Source organism: Dipteris shenzhenensis, chromosome 15, assembly GCF_047967505.1.
Source record: "Dipteris shenzhenensis isolate YYH24624 ecotype China chromosome 15, Dip_SZ_1.0, whole genome shotgun sequence".
Classification (NCBI taxonomy): Eukaryota; Viridiplantae; Streptophyta; class Polypodiopsida; order Gleicheniales; family Dipteridaceae; genus Dipteris; species Dipteris shenzhenensis.
Genome location: NC_141610.1, coordinates 23,378,663 through 23,406,344, shown reverse-complemented (window position 1 = coordinate 23,406,344; position 27,682 = coordinate 23,378,663). Strand labels below are relative to the sequence as shown.

General features: G+C 41.8%; 1 protein-coding gene across 1 annotated transcript in view; it reads right to left on the bottom strand.

Moving 5' to 3' along the window:
* The window catches only part of LOC147893560 (ARM repeat superfamily protein), a 76,029-nt gene extending 61,143 nt beyond the window's left edge, over positions 1-14,886 (bottom strand). The window contains exons 1-5 of the mRNA XM_087386455.1: positions 14,774-14,886; positions 14,562-14,684; positions 14,300-14,457; positions 14,150-14,194; positions 13,810-13,888 (exon numbers count right to left, since the gene is read on the bottom strand). Of these exons, the coding sequence (XP_087242581.1) occupies positions 13,810-13,888; positions 14,150-14,194; positions 14,300-14,457; positions 14,562-14,684; positions 14,774-14,842 (474 nt within the window). The 5' untranslated portion in view covers positions 14,843-14,886. The remainder of the gene's footprint in view (positions 1-13,809; positions 13,889-14,149; positions 14,195-14,299; positions 14,458-14,561; positions 14,685-14,773) is intronic.
* Positions 14,887-27,682: the final 12,796 nt, after the last annotated feature.

Genomic DNA, 27,682 nt, shown 5'->3' with positions numbered 1-27,682 from the left:
CATTACTCATTGCTTATCCCCTAACTTGTGTGTCACTGTGCTCTCCTCCTCTCTCACTCAAACTCTCAACTGGTATCAGAGCGAGGAACACAATCTCTCCCTCTCCGGGTTGCCCATCCCCCTTCTCCCTCCGAGTTCTTCTAGCTCTTCTCTCCGTCTATCTCATTTTTCAGCTCGTCCTTGTTTCTTCGAAGGAGTAGCTCTCCAGGAGCCATCGAGGCGGCTGCATTGCGCACGAGTCTATCTACCTCATTGCGCGTTTTGAAGCTAGGCGTGCAGCTTGCTGTCACATCAGGTCGTGCGAGGGATTGAGCAGGGGTCGGCTGCATAACAGCCGTCTGCTGTGGCAAGGGCAAACAGCAGCCGGCAGCTAAGCTGCGGCTGGACATCTGCAAGAGCAGCCGAAGGCCACTAGTCTTGGCCTAAGGCAAGGTCAGAAGCAGCACGCGGGCGCAAGGACTGCCAGCAGGAGGTGTGGAGGAGCAGATAAGCGCGCAAGCGAAGCACGCTGTCGCGCGCATCTACTGCAGGCAAGCGCGCAATACAGGCGTGCTGTCGCGCGCATCTCTGTCGGCCAGGAGCAAGGCCGACAGGGTCGACCTCTAACAGGTCGACAGTCGACCTACAGCTGACTGCCGACTGTCGGCTGTGGGCCGACAGCCATCTGCCTCCGACTAGCCTTCCCTCTTCAATCCTCGTCTTGCGCACCTCCTCTGGTATAGAGGCTTTTTCCCTTTCATAGCGCACCTGACGAAGAAAAAGAAAATGAAAATCAGATTCTTTGTCTGAAAAAATCAGAAATACAGCAAGGTACATCTTTGTTCTTTGCGGATAAGAATGTGATTTGAGAGAACAAGTGACAGGATAGAAGCAGAAGTTTTTTTTTTGCATTGGGATGCGTGCAAGCAGGTACAGACAGTAGTACAGTTGTACAGCAGGTACAAAATTGTCCTTGCAGGTGCAGGAACAGCCACAGGGTCCTGTGAGCTCTAACTGAGCATCTTTAGTGTCAGATGCAAATACAGTGAGCTTGTATGCCACTGTGTGAGGAAATCCTCAATTTCCTTTGCAGAGTCAAGGGGGCTTTTGTAGCCAGAGCCTACATTGGGCTTGTGTACGCAGGAATTGCGTCTCTGACTCCACATTGGAGATTGAATTTTGCAGATTTAAATGCATTTGTGACCAATGGTACACAGGAAGTGAATGCAGACTTCAGCACGGAATGTGCTAGTCAAACAAGGGGCTTTTGCAAAGGGAATGTTTTTTTTTGCCAGAGACTTATGCATATGCCTTATAAATGTCAGGAGAGCAGTAATGCAGTGAAATTGTGATTTTTTTTTTACCTCCAGTCAAGGGGCTTTTGCCCAATTTCTGTCCTAAACTGTTAAATACAGTTTTAGGAGTGTCAAGGAGGTTGAAATTCATGACATTGAACTGTTAAACAGTGAAAATCTGTTGCTGTACTTTCTGGTACAGTCAAGGACAGTTAAAAGTCAACAGGTTTGACTGAATTCAGTCAGCGTACAGCGGTACAAAAAGCTTTTATTATTGCTATTTTTTACTGATTTTACAAGGGCAAATGCTTCTGATTTTTCAGAGATAAGCTGGTTGTACAAAAGTGCATTAAATGATGCAAACAGAGTTGCTGTACTGAAACTGCAGCAAGCAGTAAACAGTGATACATCTCTGTTTAAGTGGGAGATATTGTGTGCATTTCAGTTCCTATTTATTCCGCTGCGGGAATTAAATATTTGAGCACAGTTCAAGTGCAAGTGTGCACTTGGTTTGCAGTGAGTCAGGCACCCAAACTTGGGTTGAATTGTTTATTTGCTGATTATAATGGCTTCATCATCGGAGTCTTCACTTCTTAACATCAAGAAGTTGCAGGGTGCTGCTAACTACCCTATGTGGAAAAAGATGGTCCTGAATGTTCTTATTCTCAGGCAGTTTCATGCTCCAATAGTGCACAAAGGTGTAAAGCCCACGGGCATGACAGATGATGCTTGGGCACTGGCTGATTTGTCAGCAAAATCCATCATTGAATTGTCACTCCATGAGAGTGTTGTTTGGAATGTTGATGGTGAGAATACTGCCTGGGGTGTGTGGAAAAAGTTACAGGACACATATGAGCAGCAAAGTGCAGCAACAAAAATATATTGGTTGAAGAAGTTCTTCAACCTGAAGATGAAGGAAGGCACTTCCATTGATGCACATCTGAATGAGTTCAATTCTATCATAACTCAGCTTGCAAATCAGAAGTATGTGGTGGACGAGGAAACCAAGGGTATGGCACTCTTGATATCCCTTCCTGAGAGTTGGGATACGTTCGTCACGGCTGTTACAAATGCAAATGCTTCTATAAGTTTTGCAGATATTACAGGGCTGATTATGCAGGAAGAGCAAAAGCTGAAAGCTCAGAATGTGTCAAAGCCTAACAATGCCTTGAATGCAAGGGGAAGAAATCAGCAAAGGGGTAAATCCCAGGAAAAGGGAAAGAGTAGGAGCAAGTCCCGCTCCAACAAAGATATTGAGTGCCACTACTGTGGCAAGAAGGGACATACAAAGAAGCAATGCTATAAGCTGAAGAATGATAAGAGAGACAAGGCCAAGGAATCTGATGCAGATGCAAAGGCAATAGTACCAGTAAGCAAGGGCAAGAGTACAGTGAAGATTGAAGAAATTCATTCTACACATGGTGATGACAGTGAGGGAGAGGTTCTCTTTCTCTCTACTTTGGATGCTCATTCTCTTCATGCAGGCAGTCTTGCAGATATGCACTCTTGGATTATTGACTCAGGTGCCTCATTCCATGTTACACCTTACAGAGAGTTGTTTGTCAGGTACACAGGAGGCAGTAATGGAGTCGTGTTTCTGGGAGATAATCATGCATGCAATATTGTTGGCATTGGAGATGTGAGGCTTGTATTTGCCGATGGTACTCAGCTTATGCTACACAATGTCAGGCATGTTCCTGAAGTCAAGAAAAATCTGATTTCTACTGGTATGTTGGATGATGAAGGTTTTGTGACCAGCTTTGGTCATGGTTTATGGAAGGTCACCAAAGGTGCCTTGGTTATTGCCAAAGGTCCCAAGGTTGACACTATGTATTCTCTTCATGCCAATGTATGTAATCATGCTGATATTTATGCAACCGAGCTGCCGAATATTTCTATGTGGCATAGCCGGTTGGGACATATGAGCATAAGTGGAATGGAGCAGTTGGCTCGTCTTGGCTACTTACCGTCTCTCAAATTTTCTGATCTTAAATTTTGTGAGCATTGCATTTATGGCAGACAATTACAGTGCCCTCATAAAAGGAAAATAGGACATAAGGATGCTCAGCTTGAGCTTGTACACACAGATGTGTGTGAGATGCCTAGTCCTTCACTTGGAGGTGCACGGTATTTTGTTTCTTTCATTGATGACTCCACACGGAAGGTGTGGGTGTATCCTCTTCGGCTGAAGAGTGAGGTCTTTACAGTGTTTCAGAAATGGCTTGCCATGGTTGAGAACCAGACAGGCAAAACACTGAAGGTTTTGCGTTCAGACAATGGAGGGGAGTATTTATCTAAAGCATTCAGTGATTTCTGTGATGCTAGAGGTATTCAAAGGGAACTCCCTGTTCCTTACAGTCCACCGCAAAATGGTACAGCAGAGCACATGAATAGAACTATACAGGAAAAGGTCCGCTCTATGATGTCACATGCTGCTTTATCTTATGGATTTTGGGCTGAGGCTGTGAAGACAGCAGTACATCTCATAAATAGGTCGCCTAATAAGAGGCTAGCAGGCGAAGTGCCTGAACAGCTTTGGACAGGGAAATCTCCGTCCTATAAGCACTTAAGGGTCTTTGGTTGCACTGCGTACGTGCACATACGCAGAGAAGAGCGCAACAAGCTAGATCCTAAGTCTCTTAAATGCATATTTCTTGGATATGGTGACAAGGGTGAGATGGGGTACCGCCTATGGGATCCAGTCAGTAGAAGAATTGTACGCAGCAATGATGTCTTATTTGATGAATCATGCATGTTTAAAGCTGTAAAACAGCCCTCACATGTGTCAGATATTGACATTGATGATTTGGGACATTCTGTAGAGTTCAGGCAAGCTGTAAATCAGCCACAACAGGCTGCAGCAGGTCCAAATGGACAGCCCGCTATGGCGGAAGACATCTTAAATGATGTACCACATGTGGAAGATGTTCCAGACATTGTTTTGCCACAGAATTTGATGGAACAGCCACCTGTTTTAGGTGAAAACCAGGCTGGACAGCAAGACCAATGGGTCAGAAGGTCCACTCGGAGGACAAGGCAGCCACAAAGGTTTGTTCCAGGGGCAGACTTTATAATGCTTACTGATTGTGGGGAGCCTTCCTGTTACAAGGAAGCTGTGCAAATGCATGATAAAAGGCTATGGGAACTAGCCATGAAGTCCGAGATGGACAGTCTCCATAAAAATGGTACTTGGGAATTGGTGCATCTGCCAAAGGGTATGAAAGTACTACCATGCAAGTGGGTATACAGATTGAAAGTCACACCTGATGCTAAGCCAAGGTATAAAGCCAGGTTGGTAGTCAAAGGATTTAAGCAGGAATATGGTGTAGATTTTGATGAGATCTTCTCTCCAGTGGTCAAGATGACTACACTCAGGACTGTACTTGCTTTGGTTGCATGTGAGGATTTGGAATTATGCCAAATGGATGTGAAGACAGCTTTTCTTCACGGAGATCTTCAAGAGGAGATTTATATGCAGCAACCAGAGGGATTTGCAGTCAAGGACAAGGAGTCACTTGTATGTAAGTTAAAGAAGAGTCTTTATGGGCTCAAACAGGCACCAAGGGAGTGGTATAAAAAGTTTGATATCTTCATGAGGTCCCAAGGTTTCAAGAGAAGTGATATTGATCACTGCCTTTATACTAAAAGGGCTGCAAATGGCAGCTTACTCATCCTTATCTTGTATGTGGATGACATGCTTATTGCAGGTAAAGCTCGTAAAGAGCTTGATGATCTTAAAAGGAGATTGCATGAGGCCTTTGATATGAAGGACCTTGGTGATGCAAATCACATACTGGGCATGCGGATACGGAGAGACAGGAAACAGCGGTTGTTGTACTTGTCTCAGTCAGAATATATTGGCAAGGTTTTGCAAAGGTTTCACATGGAGAAGGGGAAGACTCTTAGTTCTCCATTGCCTCCATATGTGAAACTCAGTGCAATGGACAGCCCACAGTCAGATGTTGACAGGGCTGAGATGGCCAAAATTCCGTATGCTTCAGCTTGTGGCAGTCTCATGTATGCCATGGTTGCTACCAGACCTGATATTGCTTTTGCAGTGGGAATGGTTAGCAGGTATATGGCAAACCCTGGTAAGAAGCATTGGGAGGCAGTGAAAGGTATTATGAGATACCTGAAGGGCACACAAGGGTTGTGCATATGCTTTGGCAAGCAGGATGCAAAGGTGCATGGTTTTGTTGATTCAGATTATGCTGGTCATCCCGATAACCGAAAGTCTACTACCGGTTATGTATATACATTCACAGGAGGTGCAGTGTCGTGGGTATCAAGGATACAGCAGTGCATAGCTTTGTCCACCACTGAAGCTGAATATATTGCAGCTACAGAGGCATGCAAGGAAGCTTTATGGCTATCTCGGCTAGTGGGAGATTTGGGCATTACAGGTGATATTCCATTGTTGCATTGTGACAGCCAGAGTGCTATTCAGTTGGCACATAACCCTGTCTTCCATGCAAAGACAAAGCACATTGATGTGAAGTATCACTTCATCAGAAAGGTGATAGATGATAAGCTGATTCAGCTTGTCAAGGTTCATACGGATGACAATCCAGCAGATCTGTTGACAAAAGGTTTGCCTGCAGAGCGGTTAGCACACTGTCGACACTTGATGGGTATAGGATGAGCCCAACTGGGCTATGTACTCCATTGTGTATATGCTGTTTTTTTTATTTACTTAAGGGCACTTTGCCTTTAAGTGGGAGGTTGTGGGGGTAAAGGCACTAATGCCACCCTGGTACAGTTAGTACACTTAAGTACAGTTAGTACATTTGTTTGCTAGGTACACTAAGTACAGTGTACTTAGTGGTTGTAACCTTATCCATTAATATAAAAGGTCTACCGTGTGCTTGGGGAGGCACACACATTACTCATTGCTTATCCCCTAACTTGTGTGTCACTGTGCTCTCCTCCTCTCTCACTCAAACTCTCATGTGATCTACAACATCCTCCGGCCTTGTGTCCACTCCTGTCGAGAGCTTCCACAGCTTCTGGGCCACAAGGTGACTCCGGATCTTTACCTTGCACATGGGGTAATTTTTCCCAGCCAACTTCCCAAACTCTCCAAAGTTAGGGATGGTATAAGAGAAAAGATTACTAGCGGAAGGAGTATGAATGCCCTACTTGGTATGGCCTCCATCCAACCTCTGTTTGCTACTAGTATGAAGCCCAAAACTGTCCCCTATACCTCTATGATTCCATGCCCCTTGTTAATCAAGGGCTCACAGATGGGTGCATTGACCTCTAACATTATGCACATCCTTGGCTCTAATCCGGATTTGATAGTAGCCACTCTTAAGATCTACCTTGCTGAAAATTATGGCTCCATGTAATGCATCGAGCCATCGGATACATGTGCTTAATAGTGATATTGTTCAATCCTCTGCAATCTATACAGAGACGAAAGGTACCATCTTTCTTCTTCTTCAATGTCACTGGCGAAGCGAAGGGTGAGAAATTGGGCCGAAGCTGCCCTAACTTGAGGTATTCTTCCAATTGACCATATGTATACTAGTTTCAGACTCCATAGAAGCTTTTTCTTTATCTTCCCTGGATGGTCTCATAGATATACTTTGGCCATCTTTCTAAGTTTGGATTGCCCTACATTAGCCTGTAATTGCTAAGTCAAGAATTTGTTGTAAGGCATTCTCTAATAATGCAATCCTCTTTGGACCGCAAGGCGTGACACCTACTATGTCAACCAGACTCCAATACGACGAAATCCACCTGTGAGGCTTCTTGCCCAACTTCCATTGCAATTGCTTTCCCTTTTTCCATAGAGTCTCAAATCTAGAGTCAAAAATTTTATTCTTCCTCGGGTTGGTCTGTTTGGTTTTGGGTTTTTTTTTCCACACACTACCCAAAGCTGAAATCAGAATTCCAAAACCCTTTTGTTCACAACTGATCCAAGTTCATACTAATAAAGATGTAATTCACAACCAAGAACTATACTAGGGAAATACCTGCAACCCAAATAACTTTAGATACCCAAAACTACAATTCAAAAGCTCAAAAGAAAACTTTCAAAACTTAAAGAGACTGAGAATGAGGAATAGAGAGCTCCCTGGACTCTTGCATAGATTAGTTGGGATAGTTGTATAAAGTGGCATCTTTGATATCCTCTAAGTGCTTAGAGAGTGTTTACGAGTAAAAGTGGAGCTATTTTATTCGATGTGCATTGTGTTGTTGGGTGCAAAGTGGCATGGTCATTTTTATCTCTCTTACCTTTTTAGTTTAGTTAGGAAATATGGGTTGTATCTTTAATGGAGGGCCAATAGAAGTATTGTATGGACATTGGGCTTGTTTCTGTTATTGTGGTTTAATTGACATAATTATTGGCTTCCTATGTGGTTTCAGATGTGGTTTGATTCACATAATTATTGGCTTCCTATGAGGTTTCAACAAATGGTGAAACATTTTTTGCTCTTGATTATGCTTTCTATTACGTGCATTTGAGTTTGCGTATTGTGGCATGTATTCACTTCCTATGAATTGATCAACATGGCTCCTAGGCCTCTATCAAGTCATGTGGATAGCAACTTTGAGTTTTGTTTTCTCAAAAAGAGAGTCTTGGTGATGGTATGACTCTACTCAAACTACACGTAGACAAAGAAGTGTGCCTTTTTGTAAGTGCCTCAAGTTTTCTCCTTGCTTAGCGTTTTGTTTGGCTTTGGGTTTGTTCTGTTGGAAGTATGTTACTAAATTGGTTGGATTCGTTCGTATCCAAGTATTTTGTGAGTTTTTCGTGTGCACGTTTTCATGAGTGAATAGTAAGTGTAGATCTATTCCGCGAAACTTTTCTTCTTGCATCATGGTTAGGCTCTTAGAAAGCTAGCTCCCATTTTCTCCACCAAAATTTTCACGTGGGTAAATTTGGAACTCTATCTAGCTACCATGTGGGGCAAAAGATGGGCTCCATGTGGGTTGCACATATAAGGATTCCATGGGGGCAATGTTGTTGGATTTGGCGACATGGGCACAATACAAGACCTACCCAAGAGGGCTAGGTAGCTAGAGTAGGAACTAGAATGGCAAAAGGGATTACGGAGGCCCTATAGGACAGCCCTAAAGAAGCCTAACTAAAGGTCACTTGGGACCTGTGGGCCAAGTCAACAGTATTTCTTAGAACTAGTGAAGTATAGACTGTTGGAACTATCGGAGTCCTAGTGTGTGGTCCTAGAGTCCTAGGAGTGTCCTACAGTTGTGTGAGTGTGAAGAGTCTTGAGGCCACTTATGCCACCTCATGTGGTAGGTGTAATTCCTCCCCTAGATTAGAGGATCTAGATTCTCTTGTGTGTGACCTCATCTATGAGGTGTCAGTGTGGGAAGATAAGGCTTGCCCAGCCTATAAATGAGGCCATGTACTTGCTACGATTCAACCATCTATCAACATCAGTTCGTGCCTCAGCTCTTGTCTCCAATCATGTGATAAGTGTCTCTCACCCTCTCCCCATTTTCAACAAATGGTATCAGAGCTATGGAGAGGCTAGCTCCTGCACTCCCTCTCTTGGAGCTGTAGCTGCCACCATCACCTACAGTTGCTGTCTTTGGGTCGTCATCAACAAGCGCTACTTTGACAATCTGAGATGTCAGCCATTTGCTACTTGACATCTACTGTTCGACTGACGACCTGATGCTGATCGTGACTTTTGCTGCTGCCCGAAACTCTACCTGCGCTGTGTGTTGATATGGTCCTGCACTGATCATCTGCGCTGCCCTGTTTGCCGCTACCCGTCCTCAATTTTTTGCTCATGATCAGCAATACAGCCCGCCATTCCCTGCCGACCTGAACTAATCTGGACACCATACTCGAAAAGGATGGCGTGATGGTCTGATGCTGTTTGCTGCTTGACGAGCGGACGCCCCCTCACTATGCAAACTCGCCAGGATGATCGTGATGTGACTCGCCACCAGTTCTCCAACAACATTTTGCTTATTCTTTTGGGATCTATGTCCATGATCTGAGATCTCTCTCAGGCAGCAGCACGAAGGCAGAAATTGCAGATTTGTTCTTTCAGTTCGTGGGTTCACTTGTGGTCTAGATCAAACTGTATGCTGCTTGCGGGATGTAATGACCTGCGACAGCTCCTGCAAAGGTGTTGTGATCCGTGTCTTGTAATAAGTGCGATGATTTGGCGGCGTCTCGCATGCACAGCGATTGACGACCTTGTGAAGGCCGTGGCCATCGACTCGCATGTCACCGTCTCACCCGGCCATCGAAACTGCATCAAAATGCCTCTTCACGCCATCTTGGAACTGTCGCCATGCCATGCTTTCTGAAGACGCCACAGTCAAATCTGCTCCTGTTCGTCTTCTCCAGCCCTCTTCATCGCCTTTAATTCAGCAAAGGGGCGCACTGTTTCCAACAGCTGGCCGTGAACTGAAGAAGGTGCTGCTGCAAGTTTCAGTCCGGACAGGATGGCTCACATGGTATGACATGAAAATTGTTGTTTTTAAGCTACTGTCGAAACATGTATCTAGTATAGCTCCATGTCTTCCAATTCCATTCCTGAAGTTATGCTTCTGAAGGCTGAAATCAGCATTCTTTCTTGATAATCTGAGGTCTCCTCTGTGCCTATTTTTTTTGAGTAAACATTGTAAGGGATTTAGACACTGGCTGTAATAACAGCTAAGACCTTCCCACCAATGGATAGCATAAAAATCTCCTCGTTCATCGAGAAATTCTCATGGAACAATTTCCCAACTTGGCAGACGAAACTCTGGCTTCTTCTTATGCGAGAAGGCATATGGAATATCACCAATGGCAAGGAGCCAAAACCCCAAAGTGATGATGCTAGAATCAGTTGGTGGGAGAACCAAAATGATAAAGCAATGGCTATCATTGGCCTAGCTTTAGCTGACAACCTTATCCACCATGTGGATTTTGATAAGACTGCAAATGACGTTTGGGAAAAATTAGAGAATTTGTTTGGAAATAACATCAATAATTCCAAACAAAAACTCTTCAAGCTCAAGATGAAGGAAACTGAAACCCTCAATGAACACTTGAGCAATCTTGGGTCAATTCTCCAACAATTATCTGCCATCCGAGCCATTGTTGAAGATGATGATCAAGTTGTTGTACTTCCCTCAAGTATTGAAGACATTTCCAAGTACAATGAGATCCTTGCTGTCCTAAGAGTCAGCCGCAATATGAGCTTTAAGGATATGGTAGCTACCGTAGGTTTACAGAGAAAGCAGAATCTTCTTTTGAACCTGACAAAGCATTCTTTCTCAAGAATAAGCCCAAGAAGAAAGGAAAACCTCTTAAATGTAATTACTGTCAGATGCTTGGCCATCCAGAGGATCGTTGCTTCAAGAAGATGGCAAAGGTACAAGCCAAAGAACATGCCAATCTGGTTGCGGAGCAGAGCGAGGACGAAGACGATGAAGCTACACCTTCTGGACCTGAGGAACAAGCTTGCACTGTTGTTGTTTCTGGTCTATCCCTCCATGAGGTGATAGATGAAGAGTGGGCTTTCTAGAATCGTGTGTGTGTAAGGTACTCTGCCTTGGGTAGTCCCCCTAAAATGATGTAATAATTTGTCATTTTGTGTGCCTTGTCCTATAAAAGGCTCCACTTATTTCCATGTACCCAGTTAGGAGACAGGGGGGTTGTTATGTCTTTCCTTTATCAGGCCTGGCCGAGTTCCAGGATGTTGGTGTACTCAATAGACCTATGAGTTGGTCATGTATTCATGCTCAGATTTGAGTCTCTGATCACGTTGACACCTAAGCCATGAGAGTGCTTGGTTCAACCTCTGAATTATGCTCAGTTGTTAGCCTCTGAGATTGCCTGGGATGCACAGTCTGGATGATGTCATAGTTTCTCACCCTAGCTCCGAAGGGGGGTTTGTTGGAACTATCGGAGTCCTAGTGTGTGTGGTCCTAGAGTCCTAGGAGTGTCCTACAGTTGTGTGAGTGTGAAGAGTCTTGAGGCCACTTATGCCACCTCATGTGGTAGGTGTGATTCCTACCCTAGATTATAGGATCTAGATTCTCTTGTGTGTCGACCTCATCTATGAGGTGTCAGTGTGGGAAGATAAGGCTTGCCCACCCTAAAAATGAGGCCATGTACTTGCTACGATTCAACCATCTATCAACATCAGTTCGTGCCTCAGCTCTTGTCTCCAATCATGTGATGAGTGTCTCTCACACTCTCCCCATTTTCAACAAAACTTGGACATGAGGTAGGGTTGTAGCGAGGTCGATCAGGGTCTGTGGACCAGCTTGGTTGTCTAGTCAGGCCTCTAGAGGAGACAAGTCAACCAATCATGGGAGGGGGGATGCAATTAACTAATCCACCTATATAAAAGGAGTCCTTGTGCCTCATTGTGCCCATCCACCACACTGGACGACATGTGGTGATAGCAGTTGTCAAACGACCTATTATATTGCAAGCATCGAGGAAAAGTGTGTACATATAGCCTCTATATACCTAGATGAATCTAGGAACATTCCCAAAGTCGTCCTCTAAAAACACAACATAGTGCAGTTTCAATCTCATGATACTCACTCATAAGGTTGAAAGCCATGAACTCACGCATAGCAAGGACTAGCTACTATGACATCCCCACTGACGTCATCAGCGCCCAACAGTGGGGTTAGACCATAGTATAAAAATATGCTCTCACACATACAAATCCACACACCCACACACACTTGAGCATCCATTTATACAAAGTCTTCGTACTGAGTTTTTGTCGGCACTCCGGAGGTGAGGGACAGAGTTAGCCATGATGAATGCTAGCACTAAAGGAGAAGGCTAATCAAAAAGCAGTCCAAAATCTCTTCATTCAAGCTACAATTGCTTGTGAGGTCTAAACAATTTCATTTTAGTCTCTCCCAAACGTATAGCCTCTACTATGTTTATGCTAAATGCTTCAATGCTAATCTGGAAACTTTCCCTTGGATAGTTATCGAAGCATGTTTCTCTAGGGTATCTCTCAAAATGGTGAGGTAGAACAAAAAAGTAGAAATATTATTTTGATAACAAGCAGCAACTATAGTTCTCAAATTTTGATACGACATAGGTAGGACCTTTAGCCAACTGCTCATGGAGTGTTAAGCTCTAGGTTAACAAGCGACTTGGGTCAAGGCCCAGATCGGTTTACCCTAGCTTGGATTACACTAGTATAATGGCCCATAACTACCACCACGATGGGTAATCTAAGCCTATGAATTGCAAGTCCAAACAATTGAGGAAAAGATTGGCAGAGAAGATGATAATATGAGATGAGGACGATGAAAAAGAATTGAAACTACCATTGCAATCCAGCCAATTGAGGAGGAGCTCAAGGAAGAAGATGATACCAGCAATGAGGATAATGAGAAAGAGGAGGACCTTATTGGTCTTCCAAACCACAATGATGAGGAGCACTAGTATCAAATACATGGTCGTTACAAATTCTGTGGTAAGAAGCACAATCTTTCTCACCACTATGCCTCTTGACAACAAGTTGTTGTTAGGAGACATAGTGGTGGGCTTTCCCGCCATTGTTGTTAGGAGACATAGGTGGTGAGATTTCTCCCCACTGTTGTCATGAGATGTAGTGGTGAGTGAAGCTAAACTTCCATTTGGTGATTGAGATCACTCCTTGTACACAAGGACACTATCATTGCAAATACACAAGGACATTGTCATGGCAAGGGGGTGTTGGAAATATGTATTTAAGGAAAAGGTAAATGTAATCATTAGTTAGAAGATTTTCTTATTTAAGGTTTTTCCTCTGACCACAGTTAGTGGTTGAGTTTGGGCTCTAACCCTACATTGGGTTGCCTAGGGTTTTGTCATGTTGACAACCCTTGGTACTCTTTCATTCTTCATGCTTGAAACTTTAATTCATGGATTCACGATTTTGCTCTATCTATGTTGTGTTCTCCATCCCCATCTCCACCACCTAATGCATATGCATGCATTCTTTATTAATTATAAATTGTCCAATACAATAAATGTTCACCAAACCAGCGATTCAGTGATCCCATCAAGAACCTAGGAATCACAATTAACAGTCATAACCTAACAACTTACAATTGTCCTATGATCTGTCCGAACCCTAGCTAGCAATCAGCCCCTTGGCTTGCGTGTTCATTAAACTTGTAAATTGAATAATTTGGTAGGGACCGAAATTGATACAATAAAATTAAAAGCATTCCACACATAGAGTATTTGTGAGCTCCTTTTGTGACGGTTGTACTAGCCGATATCCGTATTTTGTGAAGCATGATAATGAAGCTCTCTAGCTGCCTCTTCTGCTGTGTACTTCTAACAGATTATTTGTGTCTATCTTATCTGCTTGTGTTAGGAAGATCTGAGAGCTAGTGTGATTCGTGGGAACCATTCAAGCTGCGGGAGTGAGTTGTTAAATTAAAACTTTTAAGGCAAATGTCAATCTTTCTTAACTTCCTGACGACTTTACAAAATAAAAACACCTTTTAGAGATATCAAAACCTGAGGAAGCTATTCAACTTAGACTTTTCAATTTCTTAAATAAGTTCACTTGGCAACCAACGGCATTACCTGTTCAATAACTTCAGGTTCCCGATCTCCACCTGAATGGAAAACGTCTACACAAGCACCTATGAACCTAGGTATAAACCTATTCAGAAAACAAGCAAGGATAGAAGCTTAGACAGAACATCCACGACTGCTGGCTGCTGGCTATCCCTCTTTGCCTACCTATTAGAAACTGATAGTTTCCATAGAAGCATGCGGAATTTAAATGTGACATAAGAACAAAAGGTGAAATTCCACGTCGAAGGTAACTGTCCTTCTACCCCTTGAGTCACTTAGAGAGGCACTTAGAGAGGCTTATCAAAAGATTACAAAATATGAATGGGACAGAGAATGTCATGCTTACGGAATAAAGTCTGTCCGTAGATCACGGGATAATATGGCAATCAGGCTGCATACAAAATGGACGTTCGAATTACAACCCCCAGAGGTGAATGGACGTCTTCTGACGAAAGGAGGAAAACTTATTTTAAGCTCGGATCACGCATTCCATTACCTGAGTATGGGCTCCAAAGAAAGAATTGCACTCATTTGCAATCGTGACAGAAGTTTGTTCATAATCAATTCTTTATGCAGTAGCAACTGCGGCAGAGTTTGCACAATTGGCAGCAGCTCTTCGTAGACTGATGTGAAATCTGCAGCGCTGTTAAGCTCCTGTAATGAAAAGGGTAAGACGATCAAGGACCGGCCTTCAGCAAATTACCGATAAAGCGCGAGGAAGATACCGAAACAAAGAGCAAAAAATGCCATTTCTGTACCCTCCATGCGACGAGGGACTCGTGAAAAAACGAAGTTCCCGAGGTAGGCTCGAACTTGACAGGGGCCAAGCTGCGGAAGACGGCGACATCAACCTCCTCGATTCTTGAGGCGAAGCTCTTGAACTGGGAGGACAGAACAAAAGATTTGATGAGACTAATGATAAAACGAAAGGGGAAAGGGGGGGGAGGAAGAGGCAGAAGCGGAGACATACAACGAAGCGCTTCCCGTCGGGGCGTTTGTTGAGTCCCTTGATGGGGCGTTGCTGCGACTGAGAAGCCATGATTGTGGAGAAGCTCTCAAACTGATTGTTTAAGTGAGGTTTTCTTTCATATGTACTAAAGTGGAATTAGTTTAAGAGAGGTTTTCTATCATCTTTACTAGAGTGCAATTAGTTTAAGAGAGGTTTTGTATCATGAGTGGACGTTGTTTAAGAGTGGTTTTAGTTTAAGAGAGGTTCTGTATCATATCTACTAGAGTGGACGTTGTTTAAGAGTGGTTTTCTACATATACAGAAGTAGTCTCAGAGAGGTTTTCTACATATACAGAAGTAGTCTCAGAGAGGTTTTGTATCATATGTACTAGAGTGAAAGTTGTTTAAGATAGGTTTTCTACATATATAGAAGTAGTCTAAGAGAGGTTTTTTATCATATCTACTAGAGTGGACTTTGTTTAAGAGAGGTTTTCTACATATACAAAAGTAGTCTAAGAGAGATGTTGTATCATATCTACTAGAGTGGACATTGTTTAAAAGAGGTTTAAGAGAGGTTTCTACATATAGCGAAGTAGTTTAAGAGAGGTTTTGTATCATATGTACTAGAGTGGATGTGGTTTAAGAGAGGTTTTCTACATATAGCGAAGTACTTTAAGAGAGGTTTTCTATCATATGTACTAGAGTGGATGAAGTTTAGGAGAGGTTTTGTATCATATGTACTAGAGTGGAAGTAGTTTAAGAGAGGTTTTGTATCATATTTACTAGAGTGGAAGAGTGGAAGCAGTTTGTAGGTTGTCCCCCGGCACTGTTATTCCTCTATTTGTATTAGTAGCGACAGGTTGATGGAAAATTAACTTGAATATAACTGGCGAATTACCATATGGTCGGAATTGTCGGTTTGAGAACATTCATCGAAGAACATTCGCGCAGCTCCCGTCCATGCACCTCCTCTCGCCCTGAGCGAATATATGTGGAGTCGAAGAGGGTTCAATAGGTCGGGTTGAAGAATGAAAGAGTGGGTTTGAAGAGAGACTTCGGCCCGGTTCGAATCAACCCTCCCCCCACGAGAATGAAAAGAAACGGACAAATGGCCTCCCATGTGTGGTCGTTCATGCCACCCAACGGTCAACCATGGGCTCTGCAGCCTCCATATGCCACCCACTATTTTCCTATGCGAGTGGGTGGGGCCCTTTTTTTTGCTGGGCCACCTCCACCGACTACCCTTCACTTGAATTTTTTGAGGGCAAGCACCGAGCAGTATGAACACACCCTTAGGCCGGTTACACACTAATGCCCACCCACTGTAAGGAAGGGGCGTCCCCCTACATGGTGCCCAAGTAGTGAGGCACGATTGATCACACAAAAAGGGGGGGATCCCATCTTCATGGACAGCCACTATCCCCCACTCATCATCTGAAGACAATATTTAAGGCCAATCAACGGGTCCTCAGCCCAAAACCACGTAGGCAATATCACCTTGTTGCAATGAATGAAGAGCCTATTATTCTTATTTTGTCCAACTAGTGTGTAGCCCACGCCCTACTAATTCCTGCTTTCATTTGGGCATGCGCTAGGCAGTGTGACTGCCCTAAGCTAGGCAAGTTTCACGCCCGTCTGAACGAAGAAAGAGTGTAGGAGCGTAGAACTTAATTGGCAAAATTATATTCGCTTGCACCTTTGGGCGCAAACAACAACATTCGCAAAACTCATTCAAGGGGATGATGCCAGATGGTGTGTGGATATCTGAGACGAGTCGTATGCTTGTCTTATCGTTCCAATCGCTAAACACATAGGCCATGCCTCTAGAGTTGGCACATAAATTTCAATTATGTCATTTCTCAAGCCTATGGCATTATAAAAGGCAAGCCTAAACGGCTACCACTTATTGTTTATCCAATTATGGAGCACTTTTGAGAAGAAAAAAAGGAAAGATTGGGCCAACATACAAGAGGGCCAGCAGAGGTTAATTGTTGTAGACACGTTTCAAAGGGGGCTTTCTTCTAGGGTAGCAAGGTGTACGGATCAAAGGAGCAAGCATTGCCTTGTGTTTTGGCTATCTGGGAGAGGCAATAGGGAGTGTGCTTGCGGCAATATAGCAAGGCCAACTTAAGAACTATGGGAGCATGCAGGCCGAGTGTTCTAGAAGTGCCATGGAGGTAGGAGACACTACAAGAAAACTAATTAGAAATGGAAATAGGGATCAATATTTGCTTAGGTGTAGCCAATCGTGAAACTATTTTTGGGGCCATTTTGGGGCTGTGACATGATGCACTTTTGGGTGAATATTTGAATTTTGTGCAAACCCGCGCTCTCACCGAAAATTTTCTCGACGTCATGAACGCGCAATAGCGTAATAATGAGATGCAATCTTATCATGGTCATTAGCGTAGAGCTTGACACATGGCACTATATGCATTTACTCATGAGCACATAGACTGTTGCTATGCCTCTGGCCTGACTACATCACACAGCCTTTGCCTTGCCATGTTTGCTTGCACAACTTCACCATCTGCCACCATTGTGCAACACAATCTTTTGCTACGCTGACCATCGTGCTAGTTCAAGCACAACCACTTTGCCTGACTATAGCATAAAACTTTTGCCTTACCACCTGTCATTATGCAGCGATTTGCAAGCTTGCTCATTGTGAAAGTAGTAGACGCCCGCACAAGAATACTAAGTGCATCATTCAAATGGCGTCTGAAACGAGCCTTAGTGTGATGACAAGTAGGATGCTCTTAAACCTAGACCAGGGGACTAGTGGGGGGTGTGTGCATTGCTGTTGTTGCTACTACTATGGCACAATGAAGCAACAAACCTTCTCTAGAATTCAAAAATGGCCAGGGGGTGGGAGTGCGTTGGGCAAGGCTTATGGGGGGAGGTACCACATGGCAAGCCCTTCGCACCTTAGTGGGTTGTTTCTTCTTTCTTTTTTGTTACTCATTTTTTGAGCTTTGTGAAAGTGGCACATGTAGAGAGAGATCATCAAGTTCTAGAGCGTTAGTTCCTTGACCAGGTCACCAAAGGTTCTTCCAACCAACGCCTCTCTCACTAAGGGCTCCAAAGGGGGGGCAACTGGTTGCCAATGCAAGCGAAGAAGCACTACCTATCTTTTAACCTATTAACCATGGACAAAGGGGGGGGAAAGCAAGGACACGTGGTAGCTTGGAAGAGAATAGCTTGCCACGTGTCACAAAGAAGGAGCTCTTGGACAGAGGTTGGGAGAGGGGAGGAGGTGGAAAGACAAGAGGCAGGCTTTGAGTGGGGAGGAGGTGGACAGACAAGAGGCAAGTTTGGGAGGAAGGAGGAGATAGAAGGTCAATGGAATGGAGATGGAAGTTCACCTTTGGGAGGAAGGAGGAGATGGAAGGTCATTGGAATTAAAGGAGGAGATAAAGCCATGGGTTAAGACTTAGCCAATGGAATTAAAGGAGGAGATGGAAGGTCAATGGAATTAATTAAAGGAGGAGATGGAATTAAAGAAGGAGATAAAGCCATGGGTTAAGACTTAGCCAAAATTTCAAAAGCCAATCCAAGTATGCAAGGTTAATTGATTAGCAATTTAAGAACCAATCAATGCATGTGCCAAAGGATCTCTCTCTCTCTCTCTCTCTCTCTCTCTCTCTCTCTCTCTCTCTCTCTCTCTCTCTCTCTCCCCCCTGCAGCAACGCGCGGGTTGCATACTAGTTTTACTTATTACCCTTGGATCAAAAAACAAAAGAAGGATGCTTTTTTGACACATGGAAGCTTGGAGGAGAAGAGCTTACAAAATTCATTCTACCTATTACCCATGCGAGAAAAAAACAATGATAATTTTTTTGACTTGTGGCAACTTGGAGGAGAATAGCTTCTAAAATATTGCTAGATGCCATCCAACTCTTGACTTTTGGACTTCAGTTCTTGGCGCTTGAACTCTAATCCACTAGACTATTGGGTCTTGGACTACAACCAATGGAAACCACTAAAAGCATGCATACACATTAGATTTAGAGGTTGGGGAATCTGGCATTCAATGTGACTAGACACAAGTCACATTGTCTCACATAGAGAGTGGTTCTTTGTAATGCCTACAATTCAAATTGAGAAAGCAATAATTTTTAAGACATGGTAGCTTGGGGAAGAAGAGCTTATGAAATATTGCCACGAAGTCAGTTGACTCTTGGCCCTTGGACTCCAATCTGCTAGATTGTTGGCTCTTAGACTACCACTAGGTGCAATACACTATAAGCGTGTATACACACATGATTTAGAGGTGGTTGAATCTAGCATTCAATGTGACTAGACACAAGTCATGTTGTTTTGTATAGAGAGTGGTTCTTTGTAATGCGTGCAACGAAAAGTGAGAAAGGAAGAAGTCATTTCTTACTCTACCTACCTGCAAATCAACGATGCCGATGTGATTTTGCCTTGGCAGATGGGAGCTAAACTATAGCTTGGCTTGACCTAACCAAAAAGCTCTAATAAAATACAAGAGGGGAAGGACTTATTGACTTCTACGTGGGGTCCAAATTCGTATGCTTCAATAATACTCCATTGAATCGTTATATATGTTCTCGTCTGGAGCATCTAATTGATCCAAACCACTTCTAATGCGTATAGATTGACTGAGACCATAGATTGGATCAAATCTAGCTTTGAATATGGAAATTTGTGCCAATGGCATGGATAACCATAGCAACACGACACAAACAAAACAACCACATTGACAACCTATATGATCACACACTCCTGATTAAAATTGGTTGTTGCCAAACAACTAGACCCTTGTTGATTAGATTGATTTTATATGTTGTTGCTAATTATATTGCGAGGTTGGTGCCACTACATCTTCAATCACATTGCCCATCCCCCACCATTGTGATCTACATCATCATGTACATTTTGCTAACCACTCTGCTAGAGCTGCAAGAGCCATTGTGAGGTATGTTGTTGAATCCATGACACATGCGAGTAATATTACGCCCTTATGGTTCTATAAGTGGAAATTAGAGGTCATAAATTTCATGCCTTCTTTGTCACCATGGTGGGATGTGAGCCTAGGCTTGCATCTACATGGGATAGAATCATTGTCTGCTAAGACTTTGGCCTCAGTGTCCTAAGTACCATCAAATCTCACAAGTCGCCCATGAGAAAATTATGCACATGCCTAAGTTGCAACATCCATCCTCAATGAAAGCAACAACAGAACACGATATGCCACGCTATGGCAATGTAGACCCGACTAATCACCAAAGCTCTCCTTACCGAGGAAGTTTGGTGGAACTCTGATATAGGACTTTATGGTGGACACTCTTGAGGATAGGGGCAATTTGTTGCTCGACTAAGAAAGCAATCCCCACGTAGCACCCAAGCTATCACATGGTCTCATCTCTTGATAATATCTAGCAAAAGCCTAGGGCCTATGTGAGAGTGTCTTCCATGCATGTGAGAAAGTGAATTGACTTGCTCCAATTGCAATTGGCTCTGGATACCAAGCAATATACATCTAGCAAGTGTCTCACCCTCTCTAGGCAAAATAAAGTTATATCTAAAAAGAGGGCACTATCATATGCATAGACGCAAGGCTCTTTATTCTGACAAAGAGGCTAGCGCAACCCTACCAACCCTACCCTCTATGAGTGAAAAGATACCTCACATCCTTTGTCCATAATGATGAGCTAGTTGGAGCTCTATGCATGCTAGCCTAAGATTGCATTCCCTATGCTTAAAAACCTAGAGGTTGCATAGTGCCCTCAAAAAAGGACCAAACAACTTAGTCACATGCTTTTTGAAAATCCAAAAAAAGGATCACAAGTGGTGGTGACTCTTGTTGCATCCAGTCTATGGCCTTATAAAAAGTGAAGACATTGTCTACGATGCTCCTCTCTTGAATAAAACAATTTGCATGCCATGTATGATCTTTGAGCGAATTAGACAAAGTTACAAACTCGAGACACAATGCCTAGTTGTAACATGGGCCTCCAATGGCAGATATCAATTCTATCTCCCCCCTTGGAGAGCATATCCATCTCTAGGAGAGTGATAAGGTCACCTATCTTGAATCAAATATCTCCTAAGAGGCCAAGCAGAGAGAGGTACTGATCAAGTACCAATACTATCAAAAGGACATTAGAGCTAAGTCGTTCTATCCTTGGGTGGTCCTTCGAGACCTCAAGCACTCGTCTTCAATAATGGGGCCTCCAACATCTCATCATGCACAAGGTGGGCATTCAACAATGTCTCAATCATCTCCTCATCAATAAAAGGGGACTCTAACCATCTCATCATGCGTGGTATTACTACTAAAAGTATATAAGTTGAGACCTCCTTGCTACATTCACCTAAGTAGTCTCCTTTCTTTTGCATGAAATAGCTAACTATAAAAGGATTTGGTCATCTCTAGGATGTCTCATGGGTTTAAGTGTACATCCCTCAGCCATGGAGTTGGGTCTCTTCCAATCTAGGTCCCATGGTCTTGAAGAAATGTGACAGCAACATCCTATCACTCGTTGAACCCATTGCATGAAGAATGGAAAGAATACTCAACATGATTGAATCCAACGATAAGTTTGGCTCCTACACCCTAAGCCTCTCAGTGGAGGCCAAGTCTCATCTTAGATATCTCTCCATCTCATAAAGGCCTTTCCTATGGTTGAGATCTTGAGCCTACTACTTCATGCTACATTGTATATCTTGACCATCAAGCCCACCCATCATGTGGAAGGGTATCCTTAACAACCCATATCTATATCATGGCATGGTGAACATCCTCCTTATATTGGACATCATTTGGTATCCTTAATCCTCTTTATGAGCATCCTTAACATAAGTGCTGCTGCAAACATAACACTACAAATATTCATAATCTTTTCAATGCTTTTTCTGGAAAAAAAGATTAAATAGCAGAGAACTCTTTCTATAAAATTTGAATAGCATCACAAAAGGACATAAAAAAAGTTGGAAATAAATCCATCTAAGATAGCACAAAAATATAAATAAGAAATATAGTCACTATTCTATATTCCATGCCTTTATTGATATAAAATCAAATTCTTATTTTGATGCTTAAAAAATAATAGAATATAGAGGCTTATATTTACATTATTGGATTTGGGCAAATTTCTTTTAAGTGAGATCAAGGTATGGACAATGCCTTAATTCACACACAACTATTCTCCTTTTTCTTTTGCATCCACTTAATTTCTTAATTTTCCTTTTTCCTATTTTTCCTAATTCCTTTTCCTTCTATCTCACCTTTTCTCTCTAGGCCCTTTTTTTACACCTTTAAAGTCTACATCGAGCTGTTTAAGTTTGGACTCTATAAATGTGAATATACATTCTTTAGAGAATGGGTTTTATTATTGGTGGATATACATCCAATGGTGAGGATATTATTTTACCACGTGGGTCCCTAATTTAATTGGTTTATTACACTATCTTAATTGCAATAAGGATATGAATGAAGTGGAGTATGAAGCTATGGATAATATTTATGGATATATGAAGCTATGGAGTGGGATATGAGGCCATGGACCTCTCTCCATTGGTAATTTTTATTTAAAGATACATCCACAAACTATAGAGAGTGTGCATTGAATGCGATGGACACTAACAAGCTTTAGTGCATGTTATAATACACAGAGAGGAGATACTATTGCTTTAGTACCCGATTGGTATAATGTACCCTTGGATACCCTTTGCATTAGACTAATGGAGATCTTTTATTTTGTAATGTGATGAGCTACATAGAGTTAATGGGCCAAGTGTGACAATGGACTAGTGCTTTACATCAAGGGTAATTGAGAAGTGATTACTTAGTGGCTCACTAGCTAGTGACCATGAGTGGGGATTTAGCATATGTGCCATCTGGCTCTAGCATTACTCGCACAACTTGACATTATAGTTTGACTTGAGGTAGGACATGAAGACCCAAAAGCATTGCACGGAGCTTAGAAAACTTGATGCAAGAAGTGGAAAAATAAAGAGCACAAGGTTCGAGCACCTCAATACAAGGTAGTTGCACTTTACTGCCTATGGTATGAAGAAAGGAGATACAAGGCATTGTGACAAAACATTAGAGCAATGAAGCATGATCTATTCAAAACTTTGGTTGGCAATGAAGTGCGGGCTATTCGAAACTTTGGCTGGCCTCAATCTCGACTAGGTAAGAAACTAATTTCTATCACGAGAACTTCCTTTACTCCTTATTCTACATGTTTCCTTCTACATAATGGGGAGGAGAAAAGAGACTAATTTTTTTCAAGTGCTTGACCTCTACTCGGCCCAGAGCTTCACGAACTTTCATGCAATCATTGCTACACTGTGCTTAGTAGGATCTCTACGGAGGAGACAAGAGATGAATGCAAACTACTCAATCGATGATGCAAGGTAAACTACTTAGTCAACGTCACGTAGACTCCATAGTCCCTCCTAGAGTGTTTTACAATTGTTAGGTTCTCATTGAGTCCTCTAAAAAGGTCTTTTTAAATGCTCATTGGTCAAAACAGTTCTCTGTGGCCCACGGAGTTATAATGAGACAAAGCAGTTCATATGAGAAAAGCTCTAGAGAAAAAATAGATAGAGCCCCAGCTCTCTCGTGGTAGTATTCCCTTATACATGGTGCTCTTTACTATTCAAAGTTCTCTATAGCATGCAATCGATTGTGTTCTCCGTAGAATGCACTAAGAGGGAAATTCAAAAAGGAATAGAGATTATCAAAGCTTTGAACTTCTAGTTCCCATGAGCATTCTATTGCTCACCCACGATAATAGTATGAAGCATTGAGTCGTGTGCTTAACTATCTACTGTGAGCAGTCCACTGCATTTGTCAAAACGCAAGGATGCAGGCATGTGCAATTGGAATAGCTTGAGATATAGGAAATTGTAAAGTCAATTCCAGGTTCTTGTTCACTCTCCCATAAAAAAGCAGCAAATGTATCTACCGCACACATACCCGGCATAATTTCATATCGTTAGAGAAATCTGTCAATGAATGCCCTATTCAACTAAACGCATTGCCTAAGATGCCATTTCATTTGGGAGGCTATTGAATGAGAAGTGACCTTACAAGAAGGTCCATCAGATCGAAGGCCTTATATGGGTCCTTGGTGCCCTGGGGAAAGAGCATATGGTATACCCTTTTTGTGAAACCTAGGGAACCTCATAATAATATAGGTGACTTGCGCCCTTGGGGTCACTAAGGGGTGTGACCAATCTCTTGAAGGGTTATGGCTCTTCGTGAAAAGGGACCATTGAAAGTGCTTTGCCTTTTTATAGGAGATAAAGAAGTCAAATCGTGGACCAAAAGATTCAATACCATAAAGTGTTTCCATAGATTCCATTGCCTACTTAGCTTTTGGAGACTATGCTAAGTAGGGGTTTGATAATATTGAAGAAGGAGGAGATAATGATTTTTCCTAACTAAGATTTACTTGGGAGTCTAGAGTATATTAGAGATCCATATGAGAAGTAAAATAGATATATATTTCCTTATAAGAAAATTTCCATGTAGAGTCCATATACATGGCAAGAGATGATCATATATTAGGATGTATTTAATGGCGTACATTTTTTACAGTCACAGAATAGTTTTGGACTTATTGATGGATGGAGGGGATTTTTGGATTAGTTTAATGTTCTGGTTTTTATATTTTACCCTTAGTTCAACACTTTGGACTCCTAGTTTGGAAAATATATTTGGAGACTCCTAGCTTTTGAAAATATGGTTAGATTGGTCTAGTGGATAAATAAATTATTGTTTTGATTCCCATAAACTACAAGATATTTCATATAATATGGTTAGATTGGTCTAGTGGAGAAATAAATTATTGTTTTGATTCTCATAAACTATAAGATATTTCATATATATCAACTAATATGCTAAAGTAGAACTATGGGGGAATAGGATTCTCTTATGGAAATGCATTTCAAAAACATGATTCCAACTTTGATTGAAAAGGAAGGTGCCAAGGTCCCAAGGTCAAGGAGACATTAAGCCTAATTTGTGGTATTTATGAAGCAAGGATTAGTCAATACATATTTCCATTGATTTTAAATTCATTATAACACCCCTTGGCAAAGTAATCCTTTATACTCATGAATAGAATGACCATGGTGATGAAGGAGTGGGAGACCATTTTAAGATTCTATCTTGCAGGTTTATGAGCATGGATTACTTGAAATGGAAACCAGAGGGTTCCATGTCATGATTAATGTCTCTACTTTAAGGGCCCCCCAAGTTTTGGGGTTTTTGGTTACTCTCTTGGGAATTTTTCTAACATGTTATAAAAATTTCACGAACTTTTTAGCAGCCAACCTCTGATTACTTTTGGAGTTTTAAAATGTTAATTGCTAAGCTAGATAGAGTGACATGGATAACAACTATGGAAGCTAGGCTTCAGTGCTGGCACACATCAAAAATGTATTTTTTAAACCTTTATTATTGTTGTGATGGTGCCAGGTGAGACAGCATACCTCTCCATTGGTTTAGCATTGATAAATCTAAGGCATAAGGATGCATCATTGGCAACTTTGGGGAGTACTCTATGGCAGATTATCCCTAACTATTCATAATTGGAGACTAGTCATGAGTATTGTTGTACTTTTTACAATTTATAGATGTGAATTTGATTATGTAAATGGAATTCTACTTGGACACTTTGTCAGAAGGGTCGCTATAGAAAGGAATTATTCTCACTTGTGCGGTGTTAAGGGCAATGGTATATGGTTGCATTTGATTTTACTTGTACATTGAAAATTGATCCAGTCATGTAGTTGATAGGACAAATGCACACATAAGCCAAGATCAAAAGTGAGAAGACATACCAGGATACTACTAAAAAGTTCAACGAACATTCATGCTTACTACGTGAATGATGGATAATCTTCATATGATATTTGTTGTCAATGATTTATATTATTCTAGAAATATATTTCATCTACATATTGCTACATAAAGATGGTATATGGTCGGCTTCATGGATTTTTATGATCTAATTGAGAGTCATTTGCTATGTATGCCTTTTATTTGGGTGCTTTTTGGTTAATGTGTGGAGTTCCTATATGTCATTCAAAAGGTTAGTTGCTTTCCCATCTCTTTCTTCGGGGTCATATTGTTGACTTTTTGTTGGTTTTTAATGTCGATGTTATAGATGGTGTTATATAAGTATTTATGGAAATTCCAATTCTATCCATAGGCTTATTAAAATGAGCAGTGGTCTAATAGTCTCTTAGCTTAAAAGAATGGTCATTGAGTCTAACTTGATAATTGATTTATATGGTGTTAAGCATATAGGATAGTCTTCCTTGTCGAAAGTTGATTTTCATTCTCTCAATGAAATTTGATTAACCTTTTGTTTGGTCTCATTCATTAATGTATGAGCCTATAATAGTCATATACATTTTTATTTTATTTATAAGAGTCAAAGAGTAGGATATTGAGTTCCTCCGCCATCAACTTAGATGGCTTTCTCTTGATATCCCTTGGTTGGTGCCCTTCGGTTTGATTCTTCTCTCATTGATAGCTTCCTTAATTGAGGGTTATTTAAAAGTGGCAGCTTTAAATCAATTGAGAAAAAATAGTGGGTCTAAGGTGAAAATTTGTTTATAAAGTGATTCTTTCTTATTTGTTACATAAGTATGCATGGATTTTATTTAATCTAGTCCAAAGAAGTTTCACTAGTGGGGTGCTAGAATTTTGAATTAGGTTGATTTATATGATGGTAATAAAATCTTTCATGGTGATTTTGATCGTGGTAGTATTGAAACCATTAGAAAGGGCTTTATGTTTTTTGCACATAGTTATAGTTTACTGTAAGCCGTGTTCTCCCACCTGCTTCCTTGCCATTGTTTCATTATTCCTCCTCCCTCTCCTACTGTTTGGGCTGCTTTGTGAGCTTATGCTTACCAAGAGTGTTTAACTAAGGCTGTGTATGATGTTTTAAGGTGGTCGCCTTTTTGGCCCATCTCCTATGGGTTTCGACTAGAATGTCACCTCTTTGCCCTTAAGCTATTGAGAGTGCTCTTAACAAAAGCATAATGGAATAGGATGAGAGAGAGGGAGAGCCAAAAGAGAACCACACAAGTTTTGGTGGGTGTAGAACACCCTAATCTTCTATGTCATCCATATATATATATGTGTTTGAGTATTGTACATAACCGGGGTCAAGGCACAGTGGCCTTTAACCCCCACAACCTCCCACTTAAAGGCCAATGTGCCTTTAAGGGAGAACAGCCAGTGATCATACTATCCAATGTGGCTTTAAGGGAGAATAGCCAATGATCATACTATCCAATGCCCATCAATACATGACAATATTCAAACCACTGATTAGGTGGACTCTTCGTCTCAGCATATTTGCAGGGTTATCATTTCTATGAACCTTACTACAATCCAAAGTCTTACTAGGTGATCTATTGATCACATGCACTTCAACCTTCATTGCCTCAACCCAAAAACCACCAGAAAGACTTGCATTGGAAAGCATACATTGCAACCTTTCCTAAATGGTGCAGTTCATGTTTTCTACAACTAGATTTTGCTCTAGAGTATGAGGGGACATGAGCTCCCTCTTAATCCCACATGTATCATAGAAATGCTGAAAGTCATGAGAGAGATACTCTCTATCATTATCAGTCCATAGGCATTTAAGAGTTCTACTTGACTGATTTTCAACCAAAGCTAGCCATTTTTGAAAAACTTGGAACACATCACTCTTTTGAGCTATCGCATAAGCCCACAGCTGGCTGAAAATAATATTGAATTCATTCAAGTGAGAAGCAATGGTGACCCCTTCCTTCATCTGTAGCTCAAACAACCTCTTCATCAGGTAAACTTTATTAGAGGCAGTTTCCTTCTCATAAGTGGCACATAATTTCTTTCACAAATCTTCCATAATATGCTCATTTACTACTATGAAATAAACTTAGCCA